The 22,343-nt window shown below is 49.1% G+C and overlaps 2 protein-coding genes across 3 annotated transcripts; one reads left to right on the forward strand and one right to left on the reverse strand.

The window, feature by feature from the left end:
* Nucleotides 1-3,809: 3,809 nt before the first annotated feature.
* Nucleotides 3,810-7,402, reverse strand: RND2 (Rho family GTPase 2). Of its 2 annotated transcripts, none has more exons than XM_027870489.1 (5): nucleotides 7,262-7,402; nucleotides 6,686-6,773; nucleotides 5,771-5,880; nucleotides 4,944-5,078; nucleotides 3,810-4,665 (listed from the first exon to the last, which is right to left on the reverse strand). In XM_027870489.1, the coding sequence occupies exons 1-5, from the start codon at nucleotides 7,361-7,363 to the stop codon at nucleotides 4,417-4,419; spliced, it is 684 nt and encodes a 227-aa protein (XP_027726290.1). In that variant the 5' UTR covers nucleotides 7,364-7,402; the 3' UTR covers nucleotides 3,810-4,416. The 2 variants fall into 2 exon arrangements, with proteins under 2 accessions (XP_027726290.1, XP_027726291.1); XM_027870490.1 differs by having other exon boundaries at nucleotides 7,289-7,401.
* A 3,705-nt stretch (nucleotides 7,403-11,107) lies between these two features.
* On the forward strand, nucleotides 11,108-22,075 carry VAT1 (vesicle amine transport 1). The gene is made up of 6 exons (XM_027870260.1): nucleotides 11,108-11,606; nucleotides 14,748-14,955; nucleotides 15,317-15,487; nucleotides 15,584-15,673; nucleotides 18,969-19,210; nucleotides 20,260-22,075. The coding sequence occupies exons 1-6, from the start codon at nucleotides 11,184-11,186 to the stop codon at nucleotides 20,341-20,343; spliced, it is 1,218 nt and encodes a 405-aa protein (XP_027726061.1). The 5' UTR covers nucleotides 11,108-11,183; the 3' UTR covers nucleotides 20,344-22,075.
* The last annotated feature ends 268 nt before the right edge of the window (nucleotides 22,076-22,343 follow it).

Raw genomic sequence — 22,343 nt, forward strand, 5'->3', positions numbered from 1 at the left:
ACAACAACCCTGCAAGTTAAGTGCTATTTTTATCCCATTTTATAATTGAGGAAACTGAGGCAAATGGGTTAAATGATTTGCCCAGGGTCATACAAGCCAGTCTCTGAGGCCAGATTTGAACTCTGGACTTCCAGACTCCAGACCCAGAATTCTGTCCACTGCACAAGAGCTGCTTCTGGAACAGACAGCAGTTTCCACTCAATGTCCCTCACCTAAATTCTGCCCTGATGCCATTTCCACAGATGTACCCCCAGACAAGAGTAGGAGCTCTGTGGCATGGGACTCAGGGGGCTCAGGGGAAGGTATTTCTCAACTCTTTTATTCACTTCCATATATCTAGGACTGGAGGAAACCTCAAAGGCCGTCTAGTTCAACCCCCTCATTTTATAGATGAGGAAATTGAAGTTCAGAAGATTACCCTAGGGTGGAAGAGGTAGTCAGCATCAGAGGTGAGATTTGAACCCAGGGCCTCAGACTCCAGAGCAAAGGCTCTTTCCACTGTACCAGCCTTCCTGTCTCTCTCTGGGATTCTTTCATCTACAAAAAAGGACTGGAGGACTTCTGAGGTCTCTCCTAGTTCTAAATCTGTGGTCCTGAAATGATCCATCCTTCTTCCAGCCTGGACATGGACCACTAGAGAAATAAGCTGAATGTGTGGTACCATGGCAACAAGGGGAGCACCCAGCAGGACAGTTGGAAACACCACGTAGCAAAGATGGTCTGGTGTCAGGAATCAGGGGCTCTGGGCCTTGTTTCCGGGGGAGCAGCAAGACCTGCAAACCTCAGACCATCCGCTTGGGTCAGATCTGAGCACAAGTCAACACTCTCTCATCAGCCTTCTCTGGGAAGTCTCTTCTGTCGGTCCTTTACAGCATTACCTCAGTAATAAGTCAGTATTACAATATTTCCTCTGCATTTCTGAGTAGGTGGTTTTGTCCCATGTGTCAAATCTGGTGGGGTGGTGGAGGGGGGGTTGATGAGGAACCAGTCTTTTCTATCAGAGGAGTTTCCCAGGGCTGCCTGCCTTCTGCCCAATTAATCTCCAGCCTCCCCCCCCCACCTCCCCATTTTCCTTCCTCCCTCCTAATGCAAGTCAAGTGTCTCAGAGGTTCAGAAACAGTGGCAGCTTCTCCAGAGTCTGATTAGCTGTTTATTTCATTAAATGATTAACTGAGGCGACATTGTTTCCACAAGGATGCCTAATTTGTGGGGAAAGCAGCAGCTGAACCAGCCCCTGGTGCTTCCTCCTGATCCTAGGTGACAGGGTTCCCCACCTCCTGTTTGGGGGAGGGGGGATGTGGTCAGAGTAGCAAGAGAGAACTGGCCCCGCCCCCATTCTCACACACTATCCCCTCCTCCTTTCCCATCTGTCTGCCCTCTCACCCCCAACCTCAGAGCATATCAGGCATCCCAGGTGTAAAGGAGGATACAAAATTCATTTCCCGATGGCAAGCATTGAAAATGCATTAAATGTTGGTGTTTTGCCCCCCAGCGGTTTTATATTCATCATTATGTTTTTTTAGGCTGATATTGAAATTTTGAGTTTGCTTTTCCTGGATGAAAACTATTGGAGTGGGAGGGGTGGGAAAGGGAGAGGTGGATGGAGAGGGAGGGAAGGTCACCTGGGTTAGTAGGCCAGTAAAACCAATCTTGTATTACTTCCTTTGTGGCCACAAAGCAGATAACTGTATTCCCTCTTACCTCCAGAGAACATCCCAGGTATGGTCCATAGGGTGGTCAGTGGATAAAGTTTCAGTCCCATACCCCGGGCAGCAACATTGCAGCCAGGTCTGGAACCCAAGGCCTTCAGCTACACTGGAAGGGGCAGGGTGGCAGCAAGATAGAAGCTTACCCCTTTAAGCCCCCTCAACAGCTGTCTCGGACTCCTGAGTCCTTGCAGTGTCTCTGCAACCGAACCTCACCCATAGTGTCTACGTTTATGGGGGCTGGCTTTTCATTAATGCAGAAGCTAGCCCCTGAGAGTCAGGGGCAGATGACTGGAAATTTCCTTTCTTTGTTTGGGATTGGGGGCGTTAGGCAATGGGGTTAAGTGACTTGCCCAGGATCACACTGCTAGTAAGTGTCAAGTGTCTGAAGGCAGATTTGAATTCAGGTCTTCCTGACTCCAGGGCCGATGCTCTATTGGAAAATTATTTTAAAAGACAAATTTCAGAGCGGATTCCCAGGGAGAAATCTCAACAAAAAGGACATTGGCTATGAACTAGAATGGGAGTAGAGTACATGCAAGTTTAGGGCCCTGGGCTCCCTTGGGGGAGTGGGGGGAAGCTGGGAATGCCAGTGTGGAAGACAGGGCAGGGTGGGGTCTGTAGGTAAGGGACGGAGATGTCTTCTGGATGCTAACCTTTGTCTCTGCTTAGGATAGCTAACCCTGTGTGGGCCTGTTCTCGTTTCCCTGTTATTAGGAACTTGACCTGGGCTGGGGGATGGGGATGGAAATAAGGAATTTCCCTCTCAAAACAATGGAGACTTAATACTCCCAGGAAGAGGATTAGTAGAACCGACATCAATGCAGCTGTGACTTTTTAGTGTATACAACAATTCTCCATCCTTTTGTCATTTCTTTTGCTATGAGAAAATTCTCCTCTTATTTCCCAGAAATTCAACATAGTTCTTTCCCCACCCTCTCTTTGCTAGTTGCTATCCTTGGCACCAGGGCCAGGGAGCAAAGGTGGACAAAGTGCAACCCAACACCTAACAAAACACACAAAGACATCACTTTGCTGGGTCTTATAATAACAGTCCCTTCCACCTGGCTTCTCTCTTCCACCCTAGGACTCTCCAACCTAATAGGGATGAATTAGAAAAAAGATTAGAAGACCTGTCTATGAACTAGAATAACTGGCTACCTTATGAGACCCTGGGCAAGAGAAAAATCTCTTTGAGCCACAGTTTCGTTATCTATAGACAGCTATGTAAAGCATTTATTAAGCGCTTCCTATGTATCAGGCACTCTGCTACAAAATCTATAAAATGAGAGTAGAATTACATCTCTCTAGCTCCAAATCCTTTCATCCTATGAACCTTAGAACTGATTTAACCTTGCCCAGCCCAGACCTTAGAAGTGTTTCCCTAAGAGGGCTCAGAAATGGCCAGATCCCCCAAACCAGCTAATAGTATCACAGGTTTTCCTAATTCTCTGAACCTGAGATGTTGAAATGAAATATAAGTGATTTTTATTGTCCTGTCTATGATAATCGAAATTTGGAACTTGGGTATTGAGTGAGAGAATCCAAGACCGTGAGGATGAGAGAGAGTACTGGGGAGAGGTGAGTACTCTTACCCCTTGACAAATGGGGCTCCTGAACTGGCATTGGCAAAGAAGAGTTAGTTGGATTTGTAGTTCATGACTACATGACTTGAAATCAGGCCTGGCTGCCTGAAAGCGGTGGTTATCCTGAGGGACTCAGCTGTGTATCGTGCTCTTATCAGGGGAAGGGGTCATCTGCCTAACTTTTTCTTCCCTCATCCAAGAAAGGGGGAAATGCTGGAGGGGCAGTGTCAGCCCACTTTCCCCAGAGAGCTTCCTTTTCCTATGGTGGTGGTAAATGGGGGCCAGAGGGAGGGGAGGGGCAGACTACTTTTGCCAATACATATTAATGTCCTAAAATCTCTGTGGTGCCTTCAAATATTAGAAAGTCCTAGCTGAGATCTAATTTCCATTGCTCAACCTCTAAGATTCTTCTCATTTGTGGCAGCCTCAAACAATAGCAAGTCCTACCTGGCATCTAACTTCCATCCCTCTCGCTTCTTTCCATAGATTTAAAAAATGCAATGAACTGAAGTACAGCCACTTTCCATGGACATGGGTTTTATTTGTCTCCTGTTGGTGGAGGAAGGCAGCAGGGAAAGGGAACTGGATGGGGACATATCCTTTGTCCTGAATTTAGTGCATGTGGGCCTGGAGTTAGGGGGTCAGAAAACAGCAGCAGAAGCAGATTAGGTGATGGGAATGGAGGTGAGGGTGGCTTTGGGACCACCAGGGGCATGATATGAATATTGGGGGAGGTGCAGGAAGGTTACCTTCACCCAAGGATTTAGCCACTCCTCATCTCCCTCATGTTCATGTGTGTATATGTTCTGTGGACATGCCTGTGCCCATGCACACATGCCTCTGGGCTCACCCTTAGGGCTACGTGTAGCATGTGCCCAGATCATATAATCATCAGGGACCCTCCTAGCATCCCCAGAGTTCTATAAGTAAGAGACAGAGGGAAGGTAGGAGGTGTTGGGCATAAAAATCCCACCCATCCACCCATCCATCTCCATCCCTGTGCCAGGTTAAGCTAGATTATCAGGGTGAGTCCTAGGGGGGGTGTCATGAGTGAGCTTGACCACCCCTCCCCAGGACTCCCCCTCAGGCTCAGCTGGGTGTCTGGGCCGTCCTCTCTGATCCCCTCACATGATGCTGCAGCTCTTGGCTCGGTCCTTGCGAATCTCCGCCTCAGCCCCCTTGTCCGACCTCCCAGGCAGCTGTGCTGACCTCTGTAGGCCTCTCCTCGAATCACTGCGACGAAGCTGCCTGTGGCCACGACCAAGGGAGGCCACAGTGGCCACGTGGAACACATCTCGGACACTGCGCTCAGATGACCGGGATGAGCACTCAACGTAAGACACAGCCCCCACCTGCCGGGCGAGGACACTGCCCTGGGACAGAGGGAAGCACAGAGATAATAATAGTATGGGGGAGCAATCCCACCCCCCTGACACTCCCCAGCACACTGCACTGGTGTGGGTATGGGGGTAGGGAGGTGCTGAAGGGACTAGGGAACGAGATGGTGGCCAGATCAGGGAAGAGTTGGGAGAGGAAATCAAAGGGTCAGAGGTGTGGGATACAGGCTGGACCAGGATCAAAGGTTAAGCTGGGTCAGAGGTTGGGGGGCCCAAGCTGAGACTGGGTCAGAGGGCAAGGGCTAGGACCGCACCTGCTCATGTGTAACAGGGATGAGCCGCTGTTTGGAGAGCTCCCTCAATGTTGCTAGGTCTGTCCTCATGTCCAGTTTACACCCGACCAGAACAACCTTAGCATTGGGACAGAACTCCTGGGTCTCCCCTTGCCACTGGTGGAGTAAAGAATAGGTTTGTTTCCAGGAAGGGGTGGGAGGCACAGGGAGTGATCATCCCCCCATCTTAACTCTCTGACTTCAGGAGTTAAGATCACTGCGCCTATTCTGCATTCGAAGGCAGAGAGGTGGTGGGAGCCAGAGTCGTGGGAACCTTCTCAGCAGAGTGTGAGAATGGAGGAGTCAGGATGGAGGGAAAGGCTTAAAAACTTGGGGCTTCTCACTCGTCTTCCCTCAGGGGAGGGGCTGACCTCCACCAGGGTTAAGGAACTCCTTCTTTCCCAAACTTTCCCTGGGAACTGAGTAATTCAGACCCCCACCCCCGCCTCCTCCCAGGAACCCAGCAGGCCAAGAGCCCACTTCTTTCCTCTATTCACCACAAACTTTTCTCATGGAAATCAGGTCCTGGGGAGAAGGCAGCTGGGGAGCAGGGCTTCCCCAGCCCCACCCCCTAAGCTCAGGGAGCTCCCAAACTCCCACAGAGAACAGGCTGGGGCTCAGGAGAACCAAATGTGTCTCTGGATTAATTTCAGGGAAGGAGCAGAGAATGTCTGGGCACAGCTGGCTAGGCTAGACAACCCAGAAGTCACTTTCTTATTCCCCAGAGCACAGGAGTCTGTCCTAATGATGCTGGGATATTCAGATTTCCTAAGGGAGGGAACTCAGATTTTTTCCACAACCGTTCCCACCTTCTTGAGCACACTGTCAAGTGTCTCTGGCCTGCTGATATCAAAGCAGATAAGGACAGCATCAGAGTCTGGGTAGGCCAGTGGTCGGACATTGTCATAATAGGAGGAACCTGGGGAGAGAGAGAAACAAGGGGTCCAGAGCTGGTAGGAAAAGGCCTAGAAGGTAGGCTGGGGGAAGATTGGTTGGGGGTGGGGGGGAAATGGGCAATGGGACCAAAGTAGAGGAAAAGGAGTCAGGGCCAAAGAAGAGACTCTCCTCCCTTTCTTCGCCAGTCCCCTACTCCAACACAAATACAAAGGATGGGAAAATACCAAAGATCAATAAGTAATACTGTCAAATAGCCCTTGAATTGTCCTTCATGGTTCTTAGAGGGTAGGGGAAAGTTGGGAGGGGAAGCAAGTAAGGAAGTTAGGTTTCAATAAGAACTTTTCAATTATTATGGGATAGTGTTCTGGACTATCTGGGCAAGCCCCTGACCCCCAAACTCTCTAATTAAGAGAATTTTTCAAGCTTGATCTCATCTCAAAAGAAAAAGGTTGCAAAAATAAAAATCACTCCCTTCCCTTAAGTTCCACAGACACATATCCCAAACATCTTGCATCTTCTTGGGCATGGGCTCAGCTTAAGTCTGGAATGTCTCCTCACTTATGCCTCATGACTTGGTTTCCCCTTTGGACAGACAAGATCCTACCCCATCTTTACACCTTCCACCCCAGGTGTTGAAGCTTTATAAGGGAATGAATGGAACTAGCAGGGTGTGTGTAGGGGGGGTGGGGGGAGAAGTGTCCTTTGGGGATGGAACTGTTCTGTGGACATTTGGGGTCTCCTAGGATCTGAGCTAGCTGGAGCTAGAGTGGAGGCCTGGGCTTTGGAGTGGTGTCAGGTCCTTTAGAGATGGCAGGAGAGGGAGTTACCAGAAGTGTCCCACATGTTGAGCTCTATGCGGCGCTTGTCGATCTCAAAGCTGGCTGTGTAGTTCTCAAACACGGTGGGGACATAACTCTGCGGACAGGAGGCACTGGGTCACGATGAGGACCTTTTCCCCCTCTCCCCTACCGTACTCGGGCCACATTTCCTCCCCTCCCACTCATTCCGAGGAAGGACTTGGACATGGGATCGCCCAGGGATTTTTTGGGGGGTTGGGGGTGGGGGGAGGCAGAAGGGTTGCGAGGACTCTAGGAACTGCCTAGGAGGGAGGAGCTGAGAGCCCCTCCGTGGTCCCCCTCCCCTGCAGCCCCCATTCTTCTCTGCCTTGGCTCCCCAGATAGAGATCGCCTTCCTCTGGCTCTCCCCCGGGTACCCTAAACCTCAGCATCGAAGCCCTGTCCCTCGGCCCCCAGTCCTCCCAGCCCCCACCCCGTTGCCTGAGCCCCCAGCCCGGATCATTCCAGCTTGCAGACTTCCTCTCCGTACCCCCGAAGCCCCCTAGTGCCCAGCTGCCTGGTTCTGCGCCTCCCGGGAGAGCATCCCCCGGGTCCCCAGCCCCTCACCCCGGGGTAGGCGTCCTTTGCGAACACCTGCAGCAGCGCCGTCTTGCCGCACTCCGCGTCCCCCACCACCACGATCTTGCAACGGCCGCTCTGCCCCTCCATGGTCTCAGCTACGCGCCAGTCAGGGCCCCCCGCCGGGCCCCGCAGCCGCCGCCGCCGCCGCTGCTGCAGCCGCTGCCGCCGCCGCTCCGGCCGCCGCCGTAGACACCGGCATCTCCCGGGCCCGCGCCGAGCCCCCGCCCCGGGCAGCCACCCCCCTACCCCCCCCCCGCCTCCCCGGGCCTCCGCCCCCCTTCCTGGGAACCGCGCCTCCGGCCCCGCCTCCCACCCCAGCGCAACGGGGAGGGGCTGGGACCGGAGGGGCGGGGCCAGGGCAGGAGGCGCCTGCAGATTTGGGGGCGGGTGGGTGGGACTTATTGGCGAGCTTCTTCCTTGGGGATGTGGTGGTCTGGGGAATGGGCGCTGAGGCCCGGAGAAGTTTTCTTGGGGGTGAGGCTGCTGGTCTGCGCCTTACACGGGTTAAATGCCCTTCTCCAGCCAAAGGCGTGCATCCACGTGTGCATGCAACAGTCCACCTCCGGGACCTGCGGGGTCCGGGGGGAAGGGAGGGCGGTCCTCAATTCTTTCTCGCCTGGAGGAGCTGCTAGAGAAAATAAGGGTACCCTTCTCTCTAAGCTGGGGGACAGGCTTTTAGGATCAGTAACTGACAAAGGCGGCGTCTGAAGGCGCGGGGCGGCGGCGGTGACATCACGGTCAACTCCTTGGCGGTGGGGCGGGGGCAGGAGGTGGGGTCGTAGGGGAGAGTAGTGGTGACTGCACATAGGGCCTGGGATGCAGCGGGAATAGCTCGGTCACTCACTGCCTGCAACGCGCTCAGTTGGAAAATTTTGGAGAGCGGCGCCCTCTGGTGGTGAATTTGAGGAGAGGCGAAGGAAGAAGAATTCTGTTTTGGTGTAACGTCCGGTGAATTCAGACCACATCTGGCTAGGTTTGGAATCCTGTCTGGGCCTAATTATAATACCGGCTTGTCTAATAGTTACCCCACAGAGGTATCTGCGGCATAGTGGAAAGAGGAAGGGGCTTGGAGTCAATGAAATCAAGATCTGAGTTCAGTCTTTGCCCCTCACTGGCTCTGTAACTTTCAACAAGTCATTTTCATCCTTCTCAGCTTTAGTACCTTCGTTTGTAAAACAGAGGTGATATTCCTTACACCTTGGTGTAAGTGACTGCTTTACAGGATTGTGAGGAAAGTAACATGAAGTCCCACATCCAAGTGAACTTTTATTATTCTGAAGAGTAGTATGATCTTAGAACCAGTACTGAACTGGGAGTCAGAAAATCCAGGTGCCCCAATCCTGGCTCTGTCACTAACTAGCCGTGTGACCTTGGACAAGCACTTAATCTCTCTGAGCCTCCATTTCCTCATCTGCAAGATACAGGTATTCAAGCAGGTGATCTATCACTAAGGTCCTTTCTAGCACTAATGATTTTATTTTGATGATTTTAATTATTTTACTTTTCCAAAGCATTTTCAGACCCTATTTTCATTTACTGAAAAGTAATCTTATAGGGCACGTATTATTTATTATGTATAGAAGGCACTCCCTTCTCACCTCTGCCTTTCATAATTTCTGGCTTCCTTCAGGCCTAGCTCTCATGTTACCTCCTACAGTGCCTTGCCCCAAATTTCTTCATGACATACATACATACACACATACACTTTGAAAAAAATAATTTGTATACATGTTTTTCTCCAATAAAATAAAAGCTACTTGAATGCAGAGACTGACTTTTTTTTTAATCTTTGTATCTGCACAAATTTTATACAAGCTTGTTGAATTAATGAATGCAAAATGAATTAATCTCCATTTTGGAGACAAGATCAAGGCACTGGAGAGGAAGATAAAACTTATTTGTCTAAAGCAGGCCTACACAACCTGTGACCTGAGGGTGGCACGCCAAAGGATTTCAGGCAGCCCTCAAAAAATGTGGAGGAATGTAGAGGCCACAGTTTGTGAAGGCCTGGTCTAAAGTCATACAACTATGCAGCTGCTACCCTTTGCCTTATGCATTCCTATATTATGTTACCCCACTAGCAGCCCAATCTAAATAGTTTTTCTACTAGACAACACTAAATATTGCTTGGACTCATAACAAATAAAATCAATCACATCTTTGCTGGGTTGAGGCTCCAGGTAGGGAAGGCCTGGGTTCAGTTCTAGGGCCTACAGGGGTGGGGAACCTTCGGCCTTGAGGCCACATGTGGCCCTCTAGGTCCTCAAGTGTGGCCTTTTGACTGAGTCCAAGTTTTACAAAACAAATCCTTTTATTAAGGGGATTTGTTCTCTGAAGTTTGGATTCAGTCAAAGGGCCACACTTGAGGACCTAGAAGGCCACACGTGGCCTTGAAGCTGCAGATTCCCCACCTCTGGTAGGATTTTTTTCCTTCAGGGTACCGTTAGCAGGGTTTGGTAAATCCTCTCATGCCCCTAAAAAGCCTAAAATTATGTATGTGAACATCAGCAATCGTTTATTAAGTGTACTATTAAGCCAGGTGCTATGCCAGGCACTATAGATACAGATACCTGAATGAAAAAGTGACTGCCCTCAAGTTTAAGTTGGGGCTGGGTACAACAAATATACAATTAAGAAAATTTTAAAAAATACATATTATCATTTCAAGGTAATTTGGGCAGGCACTAACTATTAACAGCTGGTGGGATCCTAAAAGTCTCTGGTAGAAAGTGGCCTTTGAGCTGAGATTTGAAAGAAAGTAAGGTCCTTTTGAAGCATAAGGCACTTAATTTAGGGTCCAGGAACTTTGGTTTTTTTATATGTTTGGATAACTATTTCAATCTACATTGTAATCCACATGTATTTTATTTTATGCATTTAAATCTATTATTTGAAGAAAAGCTTCATGGGCATCACCAAACTGACAAAGGCTCCATGACAAAAGAATGGTTAAGAACCTCTTTTTTTCTTAAAATATTTATATTTATTTCATTAAATATTTCCCAACTATAAGTAAAAAATTTAAATATTCATTTTTAAAAATTTTAAGTTCAAATTCTCTCCCACCCTCTTCTCCCTCACCCCTTAAAAAGATAAGCAATATGATAACGATTCTACATGTGAAGTCATGCAAAACAGATTTCCCTATCAGCCATGTTGCAAACGAAAACACACACACACACACACACACACACACACACAAGAAAAATAAAGTGAAAAAAATGATGCTTCAATCTGCATTCAGAGTTCATCAGTTCTCTCTCTGCAGGTGGAAGCATTTTTCACCGCCGGTCCTTGGGAATTGTCTTGGAGCAGAGTAGCTGTCTTTCCCAGCTGATCATCGTTACGAAGAACCTCTGTTTTAAAGAAAAACCCCAAAGTGCTATAAGAATGTAGGGTAGGGATTGCTTCGTTCCTCATATTTTTATCCCCAGCGCCGGGTCCATAATGGCACTTCATAAATGTTTGGGGATAGATTTGTTCATTATTGTTAATAATGACCATTAAGATTCTTAATCTGTCGTGATATTACTAACAAAAATAGATTCTCATCTCTGTCCACTAACCTCAGCTTCCCTGAAAGACGCTAACAATGCCCTGCCTTCCTCGCTGCCCCCTAAAATCGGTAGTGGAACGTTGACACTATTAGAACGTAAGCGCTTTGAGGGTAGGGCACGTTTGTTCTGGCCTGGGCTGGCACACAGGCAGGAGCAAGGCTGCCTATTAGTCAATTAGAAATTGACTAGGGGCCTGCGCCTCCGAGCGTCCCTTTAACTCGGCCGCCGGCTCCGCCCCGCGCCGTGCGAGTCTTCGCCTCCTCGGCCCCGCCCCGCGCCCTTCGCCTCGCTTTCCCCTGCTCCCGGAGCTCGTCCCCCATAGCTGTGCAGCCGGGACCGGCGGCTAACGGATGGAGCAGGAGAAAGCTATGTCCGGAGAGGGGGAGGCAGCGGAGGTGGCCATTGCAGCGACGGCCACGGCCGGAGAGGGGGGCGATGCCCCTCCACAGCCCCCAAAGTCTAAGGAGCCCGCCGCTCCGCAGACGTCGGAGGCGACCAAGGACGAGGTTCCCCCGGAGCGGCCCCCGTTGCGCTGCCTGGTGCTCACTGGCTTCGGTGGCTATGACAAAGTAAAGCTGCAGAGCCGTCCGGCTGCCCCTCCGGCCCCGGGCCCGGGACAGCTGACCGTTCGGGTCCGAGCCTGCGGCCTCAACTTTGCTGACCTCATGATTCGTCAGGGGGTGTACGACCGCCTGCCGTCGGTGCCCTTCACCCCCGGGATGGAGGGTGCGGGCGTTGTGATTGCGGTGGGAGAGGGAGTCAGCGACCGCAAGGTGAGCGGGCTTTTGGGGTCTGGAGCTGGTGTGGGGGTTACAGGTATGATAGGCAAGTGGATGGGAGCCGGGGGTGTGGCACTGGGGGAAACTGATGGTGGCTGTGGTGTGTTGGTGTGTTTGGGGAAGTGAATTAGTGTAGGACTTGCAGATGAGCCCTCCCTTGTCTTGGGGCTCCTTAGCAGTCCCTGCGGATAAGAAATTTTGGGGTGATTGTTGGGAGGGGGACTCCACCCCATATGTCAGTCCAGTTGCAGCCGCCGCCCTTCGCCAGTGGCTGAAAAACAATAGGGTGGCCTTGCGCATGCGGAGAGTGAGCTACACATCCAGGCGCCCCCCCCCCAAAAAAGGATTAGCCCCTATCTCCTTGAATACGTCCCTACTTTCAACAACAGTCGGGCCTAGGCTGGGCACATCCATAGGCAAGGTTTATAGCACCCGGTTCCCTGTGAGGGCAAAGGGGTGGGGCGGGGATCAACCTTGGTTAAAAGCCAATGGATTTGGGGGGGGGTAGAAGGGAGAGCCAGGGCCAGAGTCACATGCACCCCCGTGGCTAGCGGGGGCGGAGGGAGGGGACTACCTCTCCCTAAGGCTGAGTTAAGGGATGGACACGCCCACCCTCTGGAGGGTTGGAACTCTTACCCTACGAATTACCCCCTCCTCCCCTCCTCCCTTTCGAGGGGCATTTTCTGCCCCGTAAACTAGGTTGGGATTTGAAGGGGATGTGGGGGGAGAAATCTAGGGAGGAGGCATCGAAGGCGGGAGGGGGCGTTCAGAGAGGCTCCTTTTTCTGTGACCATCCTGCTATCTCTCCTCCCCGTGACTCACATAACCGGCCTGGCTCACTCTGCTGCTTGCTGGCTAGGCTTAGCCAGAAACCTCTGAGCACCCTCCCCAGGGAGAAATCAGACAAAGCAGCCCCCCCGCCGGGACCCTGGCTCTGCTTTTCAGAGCTTTGGGGGTGGGGTTGGCACCAAGGAGCAGGTTGTCCCTGCCCCACCAGTCACAGCATCCTGTTTTAATTTATCATTAATCTCAGGCACAGCCCTTGGTTTCATTAAGGAAAACAAATTAAAATAAAGTTTTAGAGAAACGTGTGTGTAGAGGAATAGATCAGCGACAATCAAAAGAGATCTTTTTTATTAGGTACCTTTTCCCACTCCAGACCCTGGAACAGAGTCCCCAAAGGTATAGGGGAAAAGGGCTGCTGATATTCGTCTAGCTAAAACGCCATTAAAATCCAGTCCTTTCCTCCTTACTGTCTATTAACTTCAAATCAGTGTCAGACCTTCCTTTCTACCCTTTTATTTAGGAAGCTGGCCTTAAGAGATGGGGGAGGGTACATGAGGGATTTGGGGGTGGTGACCAGCCCCTTGTTCATGTAAACGGTTGAAGGCCATTCTCTGTATCTTCCCCAACCAACATACACAGGCCTTCCGACGGATATCCTGTCCCAAGGAAGAATTTCAAGTGAGGGTCTAGAATTGGGCTCTGAATTGACCTCACCCCTGAGATCAAGGGATACTGGCCATGTGGAACCATTATACAGGGCACATCCAGAGTCCTGCACAGGAAGGTCCTATAAATGGATTGTTGGAGTAGGGGAAAGAGACATAGGAGTCCAGAAGACCCAAGTTCAAATCCTGCTTCAGATTCATACTAGCTGTGTCGCCATGGGCAAGTTAATTAAGAGCCTCAGTTTCTTCATCTCTAAAATGTGAGGAAGTTGGTTCCCTAAGGTCCCTTCCAGCTCTCTAATTCTATGATCCTATTAAATCATAGGGTTCTTCTACCCCTACCCCTTCAACCCCCATTTCCTAGCCTTTGAACAATGATATTTTCCTCTTGTTCCTTCCTTGACCCATGTTGCACTCAATCTAAGCCTCCTGACCTGGATTCTGGGCAATGGGGAAGAGAAGAAAGAGATATATACATTTTGGAGTTTTCATACTCTAGTTTCCCTACTATGTAGAGAATGTAGGCCTTGGGGATAGTAGACTTTTGGTGGAAAGGGGGTTATGTGTGGGAGTTCTAGCCCCCTCCCCTTTCCCAGCTAACGGATTGCCTCTCATTACCATACATTCTTGGCAAGGACTGAGACAGACCCTGATTGTCCAGGGATCTCACCCCTACCCACATCTCTGTGTTCCCCATGGAGGAAGAATAAACCTTCTACCGCTACCCCAGAGAGGACCCCCCCCCAAAAAAAGAATGCTGTTGAGCTGGAGGAGAAGACCAAATAATAGTCTGTTCCGCTTTCACTCTAGTCATTGTGTGTTCTGTGCTGTGTGTGTGTTAGGGGTAGAAGGAGAGTATTTCTCCATCTTGGAATGGAGGGATGGGGGAGAGAGGATCCAGTAACCTCTCTGTGTATGTAGGGTGGTCCAGAAGTCTCCATGTAGTTTAAAGCTATTTGAGGTAAACTGTGCTAAAACTGTCCAAATAATTTGTATTCTGTCCCCTCTTTCAGGACCCAATGCAAATGCTTCCTCTTCCAGAAAATTTTTCCCTGATTTCAACTCTCATCTCACCCTCAAAAGTTGGAGCTCTGCCTTCTTTGAATTTCCATTAGAGTTTATTATTGTACATGTTTTGTCTCCCCTACTCAACTATAAGCTTAAGAGGAGGGATGGTTTTAATCATCTCTGCATTCTGCCCCCTCCCCAGCAGTACAGAGCAGCCTTGCACAGTAGTTAAACAAATAAGAGAACATGAGCTGGGAATTAGAAAGCCTGGGTTTGAGTCCTGCCTTCTCCATTTATTAGCTGTGTGACCTTAGGTAAATCACTTTCTTCTCTGGGCCTACATTTCTTTCTGCATAAAATAAGCAAGCTGTGATAGATCCAGGGTTTCTTAACCTGGGGTCAGTGAACTTGTTTTAAAAACTGTTTTGATAACTGAGTTTCAGTAGAATTCATTTCTCTTATAATCCTTTGTATTTTATTTTATGCATTTAAAAGAACATTTTTTTTTTCTGAGAAGGGGCCCATAGGCTTGCCCAGAGTGTTAGAGGGGTCCATAATGGAAGAAAGGTGAAGACCCCTTAGATCAGAAGATCTCAGTCAGGCTCCTCCCAGCTCCGATATCCTATAATTTTTTTTGTTGAATGACAAAAGTCTTCTTCTCTTCCCTCTCCCCAAGGTAGGTGACCGGGTGATGGTGCTGGTGAGCTCTGGGATGTGGCAGGAGGAGGTGACTGTGCCAGCTGTCCAGACATTCCCAATGCCAGAAGCCATGTCCTTTGAGGAGGCAGCTGCCTTGCCGGTCAATTACATCACCGCCTACATGGTCCTTTTCGACTGTGGCAATCTTCGGCCTGGCCACAGTGTTCTGGTCCACATGGCCGCAGGTAATGCCAGACTTTCCTCCTCTGTCTGCCTGTCCTGCTCCCCACCCCCAACCCTGCCTCCTCCCCCACCCACCAAGCTGGCTGTTGCCATGGCAACACCAGGGAGACCTTGGCCTGTACTGCCCAGGAACCTCCCAGAGGCCTCAGCAGTGCTGTTGCCTTGGCAACCTCCAGGCTCCAGGTTGGGTTTGGCAGTGTGGTTTCCATAGCAACTTGCCCCTGCCCCTTTCCTATGGAAATCTGGGCATGAAATATGAGTGTCAAAGTATAGTGGGAGGTGAGGTGCATGAGGGCCTGCCAGAAGACTTGGCCTCCTCTATGTTGGTTTTGTGACTGTCCCCTGTATGTCCCTTGGCCCTAGGAGGGGTAGGCTTGGCAGCCATCCAGTTGTGCAAGACAGTGGAGAACGTGACCGTGTTTGGGACGGCTTCGGCCAGCAAGCATGATGTGCTGAAGGAGAAGGGGGTCAGCCACCCCATTGACTACCACACATCCAACTATGTGGATGAAGTCAAAAAGATCTCCCCCAAAGGTGAGCACATCCCTGAGGAGCCTGTGTGTGTATTATGGGAGAGGGCTCTATTTTCCCATCTCTGTCCCTGCTGACTTCCTGTGACCTTCCCTACAGGGGTGGACATTGTCCTCGATCCACTGGGTGGAGCAGATACCTACAAAGCTTACAACCTTCTAAAACCGATGGGTAAAGTTGTCACCTATGGTGAGTTGCTTTGGGGGTGGAGGGAAAACACTGAGGGAGAGGGGTTGAGTGGGGGCATCTGCAGTGCCTGGCACATACTAGGTAAATGCTGGTCAGTCTATTGTTTGGCATTGTATTCTCCTTATGGATTAACTGAGGTACGTTTTTGTTGATTTATTTTTAAACTTGTTCTATTTAAAAGTTTGATTTTTAATGAATGGGTTAGAGAGAAAACAGCCAAGTGGGGTAAGGGTCTGTAGATGAAGTGTTTGTGTATATGTGTGGGGAGGGATTCCCAAATCTCTGAGGAAAGGGAGTTGGCCTTTTTTTCTCTCATTCATAACATCATAGATTTGGAGATGGGAGGGACCTTAGAGGCATCAAATCCAGTCATCTGATTCCGCAGGTGAAGAAGCAGGCTAAGTGTTGCTTAGAATCACAGATCTGCAAAATGTCTGAGAAGAGGTTAGAACACAGATCTTCCTGATTGCCTGTCCAGTGCTCTAGCCAGCATGCCACATTGCCACTGAAGGAATTTAGGAAAAGATATAACTGGAGACAGGGACAAGGAAGGGGCTTTTGAGGCACACATTAAAAAAACACTACCACCAACACTGTAAACCAAATTTCCTCCAGGATCAAATGAGATATTTGTAAAGTGTCTGGCACATAATAAATGCTTAATAAATATTCATTCCCTTTCCCTTCCCCTCCATCCCCCAGCATGCACTGAGTGGTGCTATTCTCACTTTCCAGGGAATGCAAAGTCATCTTAATGTTATCCCTGAATCATATATCACTTCCTTCTTTTTGGGGAGGAGCTTGGCAGCATGTAACAAGAGGTATAAAAATGCTCACTCTTTGACCTGCTTGCCTATTCCACTTTGATGAATATCTCACAAGAAAATAATCCAAAAGGAGGAGGTGAGGGGAAGGAATTGTAACGGTGTTTATAACTGTGCTGGATATAATGGCAGAAAAATTACCAACAGCATAGATTGCAATTCTAGGTTATCTAAACAAACTAGTGTGCTATCGCAATGGAATAGTGGCTAGCTATCAAGTGATAGGTGGGTGGACTTTGCCCACATGGAGTAATGTGTTGATGGTGCTAAAGTTCTCCTAGCAGTGCCTTCTCATCCCTGGAGGGACCGTGCCTCAAAGAATTCAGCAAGCCCTGTGGAGCTAGAAAGGAGGCAGCTGCCTTGGCCTAGCCATGGGCCTGGCTGCTGTTCAAGAACCAGCCCAAATACAACCAAGATGGTGCCTACACTTGCTGATTTTCCAGTAGAGACAACTGTTAGAGACCATCTGCCAGTTTGGCAGTCGGGTCCATAGAGACAAGATCTGGGATGTTTAAAGTAGGAAATCACAAAATTATTCAAATAAAAGCTGGATGACTACATGCGAGGAATGTTGTAGGAGAGGATGGAGTCCTGTTCAGTTACACGTGGGGCAAGATGGCCTCTGTGGTCCCTGTCAACTCTGATCCAGTGACACAACTATGTAAAAGTAGACACAGGCAGGTAAACAAACATCAGAAAGTAATCTGAGTCCTTTAGAGTACAGTAGATTTCCTTCAGATGGCACAGGAGCTTGGAGTCAGGAAGACCTGAGTTAAAATTTCACTTCAGAAACTTACTAGCTGTATGACCCTGGGCAAGTCACTTAACCCTATTTGCCTCAGTTTCCTCCTCTGTAAAATGAGCTGGAGAAGGGAATGGCAAACCACTCCAGAATCTTTGCCAAGAAAACCCCAAAACGGGGTGAAGAGTTGGACAAGAGGGGGTAGCTAGGTGGCACGGTGGATAGAGCACTGGCCCTGAAGTGAGGAGGACCTGAATTCAAATCCGGCCTTAGATACATAACACTTACTAGCTGTGTGACTCTGGGCAAGTCACTTAACCCCAACTGCCTAACAAAAAAAAAAAAAAAAGAATCTGTTTTCCCCAATAAAAATGCTTAAATTCCTAGTTTTTACACTTTAGTTATATGTACTTTTTCAGGGGGTAGGTTTGGGGCAGGGCCTGGTCTTATGATTTCATCAGTGTGGAAGCTGATGCGGAACCAGAACTTGCCTATAACTTACTGTCTTGGAGTTGCTAGTTATATGATGAAATGACTTCCCCAGGGTCACCCAGCTAGCATATGTCAGAGACAGTACTTGGGGCTAGGTTTCCTAGCCCCAAGGCCAGTCTTCTCTCTACTGTGCCACTTATCTTGTCTCTCTGTGTATCTGCCTTTCTCCGTGTATATACAATATTTGTGTGTGGGGTATGTATACACATATAAATACAGGTATCACGTATTAGTTCAGAGATTTTCAGTTGTGTCCAATTCTTCATGACCCCACCCAATTTGGGGCTTTCTTGGCAAAGATACTGGAGTGGTTTGTCATGTCCTCCTTCGGCTCATTTGACAGATGAGGAAACTGAGGTAAACAGGGTCAAGTGACTTGCTCAGGGTCACACAGCTAGTGAGTATCTGAGGCCATATTTGTACTCAGGAAGATGAGCCTTCCTGACTCAGCCCAGCACTCTGTGCACTATGGCCCCACCTAGTGCCCCCTTTGTATATGCATTTATTATACGTACATAAATACATACATATATATATTTTATTTAATACATTTAATTTTTTTAATTTGGACAGACCTGTAGTTTTAGAGAACACCCAGTGAGGAAATTCATATCAATGCAAATCAGCACCTGCTTTCCAACTTAGAACCTTAGAGAGATATACCCTAGGGCTCTGGTGGTTAAATGACTTGGCCAAGGTCACACAGCCAGAACGTGTCAGAATCAACAGCTCAACTGACCAGGCCTCACTTCTAGGCCAAGACCTACTCTCTATCCACTATACCCTGCTGTTGCCTCTAAAGAATATACATATTTAATATAAATGTAGTAGTAAATCTATACTATATATGTACACCAAATTTTTATATATTCAATGTACACAATATATAATGCAACACATTTATATATATTATATGTACACAAACATATGTGCACATGCATATATATATATGTTTGTGTGTATGTTTATATGTTTTTATTTTTTTAAATCTGCCTGAGCCAAACACAGATCAAAAAATCAGTCTGCTGCATCAAAGCAAATTGGTAGATTCTAAAACTGATGGGAAAACGCTTGAGGATGAGGCGATGGTTTGGAATTCTCAAGTTGCTGCTTCCTGCCCTGGTGGGGATTGTTTGAGAGTGGGCTCTCGTTGGCCGGTGAGACTAGATCCCTTCCTCCACCAGTAGCGGACGTGGGCAATTTTTAATGAATGTGTCCTGTCTCCTCTTTTCCGAAGGGGTGGCCAACTTGCTGACCGGCCCAAAACGGAACCTGATGGCAATGGCTAAAACCTGGTGGAATCAGTTCAGCGTGTCTGCCTTGCAGCTGCTGCAGGCAAATCGGGGCATTTGTGGTTTCCACCTCAACTACCTGGAGAATGAGGTGGAACTGGTCAGCAGGGTGGTGCTGCAACTGATGACCCTGTACAGCGAGGGCCACATCAAGCCTCACATTGACTCGGTCTGGCCCTTTGAAAAGGTGAGTAGGGAACTAGCCCACGCAGGCCTGCAGGGGCCTCCTGGGACAGTTAGGTGGAGCAGTGGATAGAGCACCGGCCCTGGAGTCAAAAGGACCTGAGTTCAAATCTGGCCTCAGGCAGTTGACACTTACTAGCCGTGTGACCCTGGGCAAGTCACTTAACCCTATTGCCTAGCAAAAAACAAAACAGAACAAAAAATAAATAAAGGGACCTCCTTTGTGAAGCTGGAAGGAAGACAGCTGACACAAAGTGTGCCGTAGGAATTATTACTCCTGTTTTACATAAGAGGACAGTGATGCTCAGAGAGACTTGCCTGTGTTCACATAAGTGGTGTCAGCTCATATTGCAACCCAGACCTTGCCTGACACCAAGGCAGCTAGGTGGTACAGTGGATAGAGCACTAGGCCTGGAGTGAGGAAGACCCAAGTTCAAATCCAGCCTCAGACACTTAGTAGCTCTGTGATCCTGGGTAAGTCACTTAACCTTCATGGCAACAGTTTGCCTCAGTTTTTCTCAACCATCTGTAAAATGGGGATAATAATAGCGCCTACCTCTCAGGATTGTTGTAGGGATCCAGTAAGATAATATTTGTAAAAGTGCTTAGCACAATGCCTGGCACACAGTAGGTGCTATATAAATGCTTGTTTCCATCCTTTGTCCCTCCGAGTCCAGTCCTCTTTCCACTGCATGATGCTTTCTCTATAGCTATTGTAGGGGAAGGCCCACTCCCCGTAATCATGATGGTAGCTGAGAAGGGATGGAAAGAACACTGCCTCTGGAGTGAAGAGATGTGGGTTCTAAGCCTGGCTCTGATGCTTTCTCCCTGTGACCTTGGGCAAGTCACTTCCAAACCTCTCTGGGGCTCAGTTTTTCTCATCTGGAAAAGGAAATTTGAGCTCATTGGTCTCTTTCAACTCCAAATCCTGTAAGCCTTAGGAATACTCCCTATCTGGGGGTAGATGGATGGGAACATGAAGGACAAGAGCAAATGGTTTTGCTTCATCCACAGTTAAATTTCAGTGATTTTTTTCCCCCTTTCCCCCTATAGGTGGCTGATGCCATGAAGCAAATCCAAGAGAAGAAGAATGTGGGCAAAGTCATCCTGGTGCCCAATTCAGAGAAGAAGAACTAGAAGGGGAGGGTCATGGCAGGGGAGAAAGGTTGGGGGGCAGAGAGGACAAGGGTGAGACTTGGGGGACCTAGAGTAATATTCTTTTGGGTTACTACTGATGCCTCTGCCTTCTTCCTTCTTCAGCTCTCCCAAATACACTTCCCTTCCAAGGGTCAGGGATGGTCTCCATGGTGTGATGACCTCTCTCCAATCGTATTTCTTTCCTCTTGGTCAGGGCTGCCTCCCCTCCCTTCCTCTTCCCCCAGAAGGTTAGGAAGTGACCACTTGGATGTATGGGCCCTGCTGAGTGGGCAGGGACCCACCCAGGGGCCCAGCTGCTTCTTCCCACCCCACCTCTTGTTCCCCTGGGCTTTCTGCCCTGCTTGTGCCAAGTTTAACCTCTTCCCTCCTCCCACCCTCCCTCCCCTGTTGTGTACGAGTTGGTCTCTGTTAATCGTCCCGATTCTACTCCCTTACTTCCCCCAAAGAAACTGAAATGCCAGCTCAGGGTGGGGGTAAGGGGGACCATCCTTGTGAGTCTAGTACATGCCCCGTCTCGGCTGCACTAAGTCTGAATAGCCGCAGAGCTGACCAGTCTCTAAAATGACATACGGGGTGTCCCAGAGGTCTCAGGGCTGTTTTAAGCTTGCTGAAAATGGCCCTAAGACTTCTGGGACACCCTGTATAAATGTTAGCAGCTATTAGTCAGTAGCTAAGCCCAGTCACCATGCCCCTCCTTCTTATTCCTGACTTTATAAGCACAACTGGGCCTCTCCTAACACAGGGCTCTTCCACAGTTTTAACCTAGTTTGTGTCTTACACCCTAGGGAAGAGAACATACTGTCCTTACCACCCCCTTAGGCTCTGAGGGGGCGTGGCAGGAATCCCCTTGGCTTCCCCTCTTACACTGAGTTCCTTAGATCTGTTCTCAGTGCCTTGGCATCTGAAAAGTTTTTTGTGTTCATGGGGAGTATAAGTGTATTTTTCCCCCTAGGTTCTCACCCCCAGCACTCCCCAGTGCCTTGTTCTGATGGAGCTGGGGTTTCCAGTCCCACTGCGCTGCCAAAAATCTATGTGTGTCTGAGGAGGGGGTGGGGATCCAGAGGCCTGTAGTCTCTGGGGCTTGGTAAGAAAAAACAAACTCCCCACCCTTTTGCCAGTCTATCTTATCTGTCTGTTTCTGGTTGGGGAGGATCTTTTTTTCAGCCTTGCAGATAACTGTGGAATTTACCAGCCTGGGCTCTTAGAGACAATTGTGTCAATTTCCAAACTCTGGGAGCAAAGTAAAATTCGAAGCACATTCCAGCTTGAGTCCTGTGAGGCCCCAACCGACTTTTGCTGTCCTCAGAGTGGGAGGCAATTTTCTTAAACATAGTCCTGGATTTCTTGTTTACATTGGGGATTGGTTGGGGAGGGGGGAGGGAAGAGAACAGCAGGCAGATTTGGGCATCTGCCCTTGGGTCCCTGAGCTGGAGGCCAAATGTCAGGATTCTGAGGGTGAGCACTGTCAGCCCCTCTTCCTCCATCTCTCAATTGAGAATGGGGGATGAGGGGCAGGTAGGTCACAACCCTGGCCACTGCCAAATGACCGATGTGGGGAAGGGGGTGGATATATATCCCTCCCTCATTTTCTAAGCAAGGCCTAAAGTGAAATGTGATTTTCTTCTTGTGTGTTTGTCTCCCTCATCCACCCACTGCCGAAGCTGCCTTTGTGTTTGTCAATAAAGCGCTGTCCCTATAGCTCCTCTTCAGAGTTTTGTGTGTGTACTGTGTGTGTGTTTTGGGTGGGAGAATGAGGATAAGTGGCAGAGCTGCACAAAGGCCCAAAGGTTCTTGGCCTTTAGCCCTAGAGGCTGCTGCATTTATTCTCCTACTCACACAGTCAAAAGTGTTTATTAAGTACCTACTATGTGCCAGCAGAGTTTTAAAAACACCACTTACTAAGCACCTACTACGTGCCAGGCACTGTGCTAAACGCTGGGTATGTAAAAAGGGGCAAAAAACCCTCTTCATCCCTACCC

This window comes from Vombatus ursinus, unplaced genomic scaffold (assembly GCF_900497805.2).
Source record: "Vombatus ursinus unplaced genomic scaffold, bare-nosed wombat genome assembly UNPS02014797.1, whole genome shotgun sequence".
Classification (NCBI taxonomy): Eukaryota; Metazoa; Chordata; class Mammalia; order Diprotodontia; family Vombatidae; genus Vombatus; species Vombatus ursinus.